The 9,533-nt window shown below is 47.8% G+C and overlaps 1 protein-coding gene and 1 long non-coding RNA gene across 2 annotated transcripts in view; one reads left to right on the forward strand and one right to left on the reverse strand.

Annotated features, from left to right (window-relative positions):
* Window positions 1-695, forward strand: part of LOC119281357 — a 1,360-nt gene extending 665 nt beyond the window's left edge. The window contains exon 4 of the mRNA XM_037561882.1: window positions 17-695. Coding sequence (XP_037417779.1) covers window positions 17-544 — 528 coding nt within the window. The 3' untranslated portion in view covers window positions 545-695. The remainder of the gene's footprint in view (window positions 1-16) is intronic.
* A 2,052-nt stretch (window positions 696-2,747) lies between these two features.
* LOC119281358 lies at window positions 2,748-7,171 on the reverse strand. Its single transcript, XR_005138387.1, has 3 exons — window positions 6,988-7,171; window positions 2,975-3,231; window positions 2,748-2,898 (listed from the first exon to the last, which is right to left on the reverse strand). It is a non-coding gene; the product is annotated as an uncharacterized LOC119281358 (long non-coding RNA).
* Between the last annotated feature and the right edge of the window lie 2,362 nt (window positions 7,172-9,533).

A 9,533-nucleotide genomic window follows, 5' to 3' on the forward strand; every position in this document is an offset into this window, starting at 1 on the left:
TTTTGTGTTGTCGCAGAAGTTCAAGAAGCGGTTCCATAAGATGGCAGCTATGCTTTCTTGCCATGGTGCTAAGTCCAGTGACGTGTATGCACCAGGTAGCCGCGCCGCCAGAGCTAATAAACGGCGTTATGTCCAGAACGAAGAGGACATAGAGGAGGAGGTCAATGAAGAGGAGCCAGCACATCAAGAGGAGCCAACACATCATGATGAGCATGAGTATGATGCAACACATCAAGAGGATCATGAGTATGATGTTGATGCTCCACAACCATCACAGGTTACACAACCGACACAAGGCAATGCCCGCTCTAGAAAAGGCAAAGCCATAGCTAAGACACCGGGCAAGAAAGGTAGAAAGAAGACATGGAACACTCAATTCCATAGTCCGGAGTATCCTCATCAATTTATGCCCACGGGAATGCAAAGATATAAGTCCAACATTGATGCAGAGGCGGAGGAGGCTAGCGAAGAGGAGGAGCATGAGGCTAGCGAAGAGGAGGAGCATACACTTGCAGATATCGTGAAGAGAGGAAGGAAGAAGTGAGCTTGTTCTAGTTTGTTTCAATGAGCTTGTTCTAGTTTGTTTCGACGAACCTGGTGTAGTCTCTTTCCATGAACTTGTTGTCGTTTCTTTCCATGAACTTGTTGCCGTTCGAATTAAGTTGTACCGGATTCGTGAAGTTGCTATGAATGTTTGACATGAATGAATGATGTGATTTATGGTAATTGTTGTTTCCTGTGATTTAGTCATTTAAATGAATGTTTATATGAATGTCTGACATGAATGATGAAATCTGTATTTAGTCATTTATATGCACAGGGAGCCAGACGCCAGGATCCTTGGCGTCTGGCTGTATGTCAGGGGACCAGACGCCAGGGTCCTTGGCGTCTGGATGTATGTTAGGGGACCAAACGCCAGGGTCCTTGGCGTCTGGCAGTCTACTGACACCAGAAACAGGGTAAAGCAGGGGAGCCAGACGCCAGGGTCCTTGGCGTCTGGTCCTGGTGCAGACAATACTTGCTTTTTCACTTGAAGTTTTGTCTTTTCACTTGTAGTTTCGAATAACATACATACATAAGCATTGCATAGTCTTTTCATAACACTATAGTTGACAAATGACAAACATAGTTCAAATTACAAACTTAGTTCATGACCACGATGGTCTACGATACAATGCAAATTACAAACATAGTTCAAATTACACAAATAGTCTCGAATGACATAAGTAGTTCATGACCACGATGGTTGAAACGACATGAACATCACATATAACTCGGTTTCATGTAGCAATGCAAGTCAACAACCCTTTTCCATTTCCATTCTTCCAGCATTTCTTGAATCTTGTCATCATCAGTTATGTCAACCAATTTTCTTTCCCCGGGGCCATCTGACTTCCTCCTGCTGACGTAGTACACAAAATCCTCTTCCTTCAACCGTTGCTTCAACATGAATTTAGTCTTCAACCAATCGAAAGTGAGGTCCACTTGACTAACTTGCACAATACATGGAGACAAGCCATGCACATGAACAACAGGGCTAAGCACCCACTGAGTTTCGTTAGCCATCTACAGCACACAAATCTCTTAGTAGCTAACCTATGATACATTAAACCAAGAGGAAAACAAACTAGGGTTTTCACAAAAGTATGATAAATTAAACCAACCAAAAAATGGGGGTGGAGTTGATTTACCTTCTAGTCTCGAAATCCTGAAGATCCAACGGTGAAACCGGACCGATTTGTGAGAGATCTGAGGGGGGGGGTTAGGGTGCTGGACGAGGGAGTGACGTTGGCAGGGCTAGAGGTGAGAGTGGGTGGATATGAGTGAAATGAGAGGGGTAGAGGTGGAGATGAATGGATGAGAGGGGTAGAGGTGGGCCCAAAATCTTATCCACTCGAATCTTATCCATTAGACAGGAATGCTTTCTGGACACCAGACGCCAGTGACCTTGGCGTCTGGGTGTCCATCAGACACACCAGACGGCCTGTCTGGTCACCTGCGTGAGCAAAGCAAGCCAGACGCCAGGGACCCTGGCGTCTGGGTGTGGGAGGCAGACGCCAGTGACCTTGGCGTCTGGGTGTCCATCAGACACACCAGACGGCCTGTCTGGTCACCTGCGTGAGCAAAGCAAGCCAGACGCCAGGGACCCTGGCGTCTGGGTGTGGGAGGCAGACGCCAGTGACCTTGGCGTCTGGGTGTCCATCAGACACACCAGACGGCCTATCTGGTCACCTGCGTGAGCAAAGCAAGCCAGACGCCAGGGACCCTGGCGTCTGGGTGTGGGAGGCAGACGCCAGGGACCCTGGCGTCTGGGTGTGGGCCTGGTGTTTTTGCACACAGCTTGTTAAAGTTTTTGCTTAGCAACAACTAGCAAACACTGTTAAATATGAACAAAGCATGCTACTCTCAACCAAAAATATGAACAAAGCATATCAACTAGTCTCGAATGACGAACCTAGTTTGCACATAATCTCAAATAGTCTCGAATGACAGAAATAGTTCATGACCACACAAGGTCTCGAATAATAAGTTCATACATTAAACAAAGTCTCGACAGTTCATCATCGACGCCGGTGCCTTTCCATTTGTCTACTGAGTAGTCCGGGGCCACTTTCCCTTCTTGTCACGTGCCTCGTCCTCCTCTCGTGCATCGCGAGCCCTTGCAAGTTTGCTTGCCCTCTCTTATTGACGAGCCGCCTTCTCTTTGCGTGCCCTCTCTTGCTCACGCTTCTTGCGCTCATGAGCCTCCTTCTCACGACGCTCCCGCTCCAATCCCCGTGCATAGGACTCCTCGAATAGGCGCTGCCTCCGTAACCAATCTGCACGTTGGTCCTCTTGGATATCTTTTGGTACCTCGTGATCTATCCAAGTGAAGTACTTGCAAAGTGGAGGAGGGGACTACATATAAACCATGATTTTGTTAGACATATGAGTGACAACTTGTTGATGTTTTTTATATGTACACCTAACATACCGGTGGTATGTCATATGCGTTAGTTGGCCTTCGACGATCATGTGCATAGTTGGGACACACGAAAAACCTTCTACCTTCTGTCCATGACTTGTTGCGGTCAGTGGACACCTTCAGCTTGCAAACATCACCACACCAACATGGTGGTGTGGGCACATCCTTCTCCTTCTTCTTGTCCAAACTGGCCTCCAACCACGTCTTCGGCATGTCCTCTTGGTCCGCGCACGGTGGCCTCGTCCTGGAACCGGATGAAGCCATGCCTACAAAAAGAACAATTGTTAGCACAAGACATTAAGAGAGCAAATGCATAAATGCTAGGAATTGTATGAACAAATAATATACCATTATTATTAGATCAACCATCTGGATTAAACAAATAACCGAAGGCCGATCCATTATCAACCATTCCTCTACGACCACCTCTAGCACTTGTGCTTCCTCTTCGACCACGACCACCTCTAGCACTTGTGCCTGCTCGACCACCACCTCTAGCACTTGTACTAGCTCGACCACCACCTCTAGCACTTGTGCTCCCTCTACGAACACTAGCACCTCTAGCACTTGTGCTCCCTCTACGACCACCACTACCACCTCTGACACTCGTTCTTCCTCGACCACCACCACCGTCACCTCTTCCACCTCTTTCACCATCGGTGCCGCCTCCACGACTTGTTTTTCTTTTTTTGGTTTTCTTTTTTTTGCATGTCCGCTCATTGTGTCCCCCTTCACCGCACACCCCACAGTTGATAATGTCAGGAGCCTCCATGAAATGACCGCTACCAAATTGTTTCATGCCAGTGTATCCAGCCAGGTCATCCATATCACCCCTGAACCTCTTAGTTCTCCTTCTACCCTTCGTCTCCACCTTCAGAAGAGGGTCTGGCCTAATATGAGGGCCATGGTACTCAGGCATTGGTCCAAGAAAGGTTGAAATCTTGGCGCCCATGTCAACCTAGTAGCTTCCACATGGAACTCTTGCATCCTCACGGTTTTTCCATCATTAACATGTATGTTTCTCGCCTTCGCCGCCGTTATCAAATGCGAGCATGGCCAATGATACTTACTAGGCCTCTCGCACTGGCACCACCGAGTCTTCAGTTTCACCTCGAATGCAGCACCACCATATTGTCTACCATCTCGTGTTGTGCCACCTGGCTCATCAATTTGATAGATCATTTCAAGTCTATCGAATACGATAACTTGTTGTCGTGAAGACTTGCTTGCTTGTAACTGCAACCATTCATCAACCTTTTCCGGATAATCCTTTTTTTCACCTATCCATTTTGCAGTCTCTTCAGAATGCCTCTGAAAGTACTCATTAAGCTTGAAGAAGGTGTACTCCACTATTGCAGTCACCGGCAAAGCACGAGCACCCTTCAACACATTGTTGAAACATTCTACGAGATTGCTCGTCATGTCGCCATATCGCCAACCACCATCGTCATGAGCGCGTGCCCACTTGTGCTTCTCACTTAAATTCCTAGTTAAGAAGTCTTTTCCCCCTTCGTTCACTGCTGCAAAGAGTTTGTTGTACCGAGCATCGAAACCTTGGGTGGTGAAGGCCACACATACATGGGTAAGGTCTTTGCTGAGCTCCTTGCTCTTACATGCCCGGTAAAAGTTGGCCACGAAATGCCTCATGCACCATCTGTGGTGAAGCTTTGGAAATCCTGGAATAACAATGTCCATTGCCTTGAGTATGCCATGATGTCGGTCCGATATGATGCATACCTCCCTAGCCCCAATCACGTTGTGCCTAACATGACCCATGAACCACTCCCAGTTGTCTCGGTGCTCGGAAGGCACCAAAGCAAATGCACATGGCAACACGTTGTCGTTTGATGAGTGCGCCATTGCTACCATTAGTGTGCCCTTATATCTACCGGTCAAGAACGTGCCATCTATAGACAAGACCGGACGACAATGCTGAAACGCCTCCACACATTGTCCATAACTCCAGAAGGCACGGTGGAACACTCCCTCGTGATCCTCGACCACATGAAACATGCCCGGGTTCCTATGTGCAATGGCGGCCAACAACCTTGGGAGCTGGTTGTATGCTTCTTCATAACCACCGTACAACATCCTAATAGCATTTGCCTTTGCCTTCCATGCCTTCCCATACTTGACTTCATAACCAAATTGTTTTTTCACCGTCCGCATGAGAAACCTCACTTTCACAGTGGGATCAAAGGCTATGTCTTTCATCCATTTGTATCCAAGATACTCAGATGTGAGTTGACGGTGTGTCTTTCTAAGTCGTTTCGATGGCGGTTTGCATCTATGAGTGGTATCACAACTTGTTAACACCCATTCTTCGGTTTCTTTAAGCTTTCTTGCACGAACCTTCCATGTGCATTCCTTTTGCTCACACACCACGGTGTAACGCAATTTCATGTCGGAGTGCTCAACATAAATTGGCCTATGGTTTCGAATGGCATAGTCAGCCAACCAAAACTTCAGCATAGGCAAGCTCAGAAACTTCAATCATTTCTTCAAATAAGCATTCTCGTCCTCATTCTCCACCCTTGGTTCTCCTGGATCCGGGCATGGTGTTGGCTCAATCGCCGTCATTCTCATTCCACCATCAACAACAGCTTTATGGGCAAGGCCGAGATCTTTAAATAAGTGAGTTCTTTTTTGTAAGCCCGTCAGCTCAAAGTGGATTTGGTTCTCCTCCTTTGTGAATCCATCCTCATCCAACTGTTCAACTGGACCCTCGTCATCCGAGTCATACGCATATTGACGCCTAAAAGGCAAGTCACGATCCATGTCCTTTTGCGCTATGTACACATCCAAGTCACCAACATCATTGCCATGAAACCCTTCCTCTTGCTCTTCGTCGTCATCATAAGCATCTTCATCCTCTTGAATTACTCCGTCACTAGCAATCACCTCAACTTCATTTGCTTGGCTAGTTGGTGGTTGGCTAGAAGCATTGGGGGCATACAACTCAACCTCATTTGCTTGGCTAGTTGGTGGTTGGCTAGAAGCATTGGGGGCATACAACTCAACCTCATTTGCTTGGCTAGTTGGTGGTTGGCTAGAAGCATTGAGGGCATACAACTCAACCTCATTTGCTTGGCTAGTTGGTGGTTGGCTAGAAGCATTGGGGGCATACAACTCAACCTCATTTGCTTTGATAGTTGGTACACGGGGACATGGTGGGGGATAAACATTGGGGGCATCAACCACAACCCTATGCTCAACAAGTGGCACCATTGTCCTCTCGCTCATGTCATCCATTGGGGAAGAGACATGCCGGTTCAAATCAAAGGTAAAACGAGGAGATTCAGTGGTGGCAAACAATTCAAGTGACTTGTCTTCCGATTGGGATACTTTTTCCTTGTATACATCCCAATGCAAATCCGAGGTGATAGGCATACTTTTCAAGCGAGATTTGGCTCCAACTCCAACATCATACCTTCCTATTAACTTAACATCAACATTGGTGTCCATCCACTTCAAGACTTGTCTCACTTTTGCAACAACATCCTCATAGCTAGGGCTTCTATCAAAAACCAATGGTTCCTCACCCGTGTCGGCATTGTTACTCAAGAATGCCTCCTTGTCAATGTAATGAACATTAACAAGTCTCTCCATCTAAAAATTACATGAATGCATTTAAGACCTCAATGAGAATTGGTGTTTATCCAAATACATCTTATTATATCCAAATCATATCAACACTAAATTATTGGTGATGACCACAAAAGTATCACTAATCACTAATTAACACACTAAGCAAAGTTAACCCTAATCACTAGCTAACCCTAACCCCCAATCTTTCTACTCAACAAACATATATTCCTACTACACACCATGCATAGCACTATATTATCAAAGTTAACCAAGCCATTCACACTAACATAAGGGGGAGAAAACATGAACTAGGGTTCCACCAACATGTATAAAATGCAACCAAAAGGACAAGACTTAACAAAAAATAATTGGATGATTTGGGAGAGATTAACAAGAGCAACAAAGTGATGGAAAGATCCACCTAAGGGATGTACCTTTTGGAGAGGATTTGAGGGGGAGCTTGAGGGGTGAGAGAGAGTGGGGAGGCAGCAGCTCTTCTTCAAGCTCGGGCTGGATTGGGGAAAGTGTGTGGGGTGGGACCCACACACTCTCCCGGTGGGGTTATCCACTTACCGGGGCCAGACGCCAGGGACCCTGGCGTCTGGCCCCTTTGCCACGTCAGCAGGTCAACGGGCAGGCGGGCAGTGCGGGCCAGGGGCCAGACGCCAGGGACCGTGGCGTCTGCTTCGTAACCCAGACGCCAGGGACCTTGGCGTCACCGAAAAAGGTCAGAAACGAAATTTTTTTTGGAACGAGGTCAAATCGGGATTTAGTTTGCCTTAAGGGTCAAAACAGTAATTTTGTCCTCTACAGTCACGCGTCTCGAACCCGATTCAACTGTCTGGACGGACAATCCGATCACAAAAATTCGACTCAGACGGGCACCTCAAACACCAAAGAATCACTTACAAGCGGGCCCTTATTGTCAGAAGTTGGATTAAATCATCCCAAAATTGATCATTAGTGTTTATTGAAAATATTAGCAAGGAAACTGATAGATTTTTTGGGGTGCCCAAGAAATGTGACGGCAAATGTGGATTTGAACTTAAAATGTGGTAGCTTTTTGCAATTCACTTTGTCAGAAGCTTATCGTTTCTGGACGACCCGGTTATTTAAGCCGGTCAACTAGCTCGTCACGCGGCGTGGTGGGACTAATGCGGATGTGAAAATATTAAGTATAAGCAAATTTCGATGTGCTTTGACAGCCCCACTGGCCAAACACAGATGTGATGATTGTCACGCATGGCCCTGCATGTAATAGCTATTTTGGAAATAAGGTATGGCTGTAACGAAAATCCATTTCTGCACCCGAGCTGACGAAAAAATCAAAACAAATACCAGGAAAAATAAAAATAAAAATCCATTTTTTTATGTGCATAGACAATTTGATGCGTGAGGTCTGTTTCAATTTTCAAATCATTTGGACATCTGAAGAGTTCTCGACAAAAAAGACAAATTGAGGGTTTATATAAAAGTTTACTGCTCATGTACTGTTTTGGCCCGATTTGTCCTTTTTGCTGAGAGCTGCTCAGATGTCCAAATAACTTGAAATTTGGAGCGGGCCTCGCGCATCAAATTTTCTACTGCACAATTTTTTTTTGTATTTTTTGATTATTTTTTTAAAAATATATGAATTTTTTCTAACCGGATGCAGATGAGACTGGATACCGAAACGCACTACCCATGGCTTAAAATGGTAAAATGTGAGGTCCACTCTATCACTATCCACGGGCGCGTCCGTGAACGTACGAGGGCCTAAATTTACAGGTCCAGCTGTTGATGCTCTCAATCAACGGTCATGTTGGCCTGTGTGTTCGGCCGCTTTATCTGAGGTACTCCTACATGTTGTGCGTTGCGTTGCATGTTGTGTGTTGTGCGGTTCCCAAAGTTGTACCAGCTCGGTAGAATCGCACATGCAGGCCACACTAGCTCGGGGCCTGTCTCATCGGCCGAGCAACGCGATACTGGAGCAGGTGAATGAGAGCTGCTATGCACACGACGCTGTCGGCCGATTTGTGCACGACATCACATATCAGCCCGTCCATGCTTACCATCCAGCGCATATGAGCGGCTGGATTGCGCATCGTGTCGCTGTCGTCCGGGCATGCGTCGTCCACACAGTAGTTTCGCAGGTGAATTGCTTTGGCATTCCAACAAGTTTTGATGCTTTTACCACTGGTGAGGATCCCGATGCGAAAGTTACACAGGGTCCTGGCGCTGTCAGGGCACTGACCCCTCTTCCGCGCCAGCTTTTTTCACTTTCTACCCATGCGCAGCGCAGCGCGGGCCCGTCAGCCCGTGACCTTTCTCCTCCTCGTTTTACTGCCGACCGCATGCCAATGAGGCCAACTCCACCGCACGACCTCATTTTGTCCGAGCGCGTCCGTTTGAGGTAAAACGAACAAAGCAGACGACCCAGCGGCAGACCCCATTTTACTTTTTTGTCCGTTTCGTGTCCGTTTCACCCCATCTCTGGATCAAAATTGGTCTCGTTTTGGGGCCGAAGCGGACACAGATGGACACTCTCTTGCCACTCCTCGCCCGCCTCGGTCCGCTTGCATGTGCAGTGTGGCCCGCATGTCATACAAATAAAAAGGAATTATCTGCCCATTCATCCCCTCTCTCCTCCTTTTTCTCTTTTTCTTCGGCCATAGATGCCCGCTACGTGCTGCCGCTAGCCTACACGACGAGCTCCAGCAAGGCAGGAGCACCGGGCGCAAGCTAGGGCGGTGAGCCCAGAGCGGCACGGGCGGGGCGAGCAGGGGCCGGCGACGGCAACGCCGCACACGGCGAGCGCGCGCGGGCGCTGGTGGTTGCAGCACCGACCCGGCCAGGTAGGCGCTTGGTGGCTGGGCGGCTGCAGTGGCAGGAGGGGCGGCCGACTCCTCAGGCCAACAGGGCGCGACAGCTCCACGGCGTACCGGCAGCTCCACCGCACGACCTCAGGCCAACAGGGCGCGGGATGGCCAGAGCGCGGGCC

This window comes from Triticum dicoccoides, chromosome 3B (assembly GCF_002162155.2).
Source record: "Triticum dicoccoides isolate Atlit2015 ecotype Zavitan chromosome 3B, WEW_v2.0, whole genome shotgun sequence".
Taxonomy (NCBI): Eukaryota; Viridiplantae; Streptophyta; class Magnoliopsida; order Poales; family Poaceae; genus Triticum; species Triticum dicoccoides.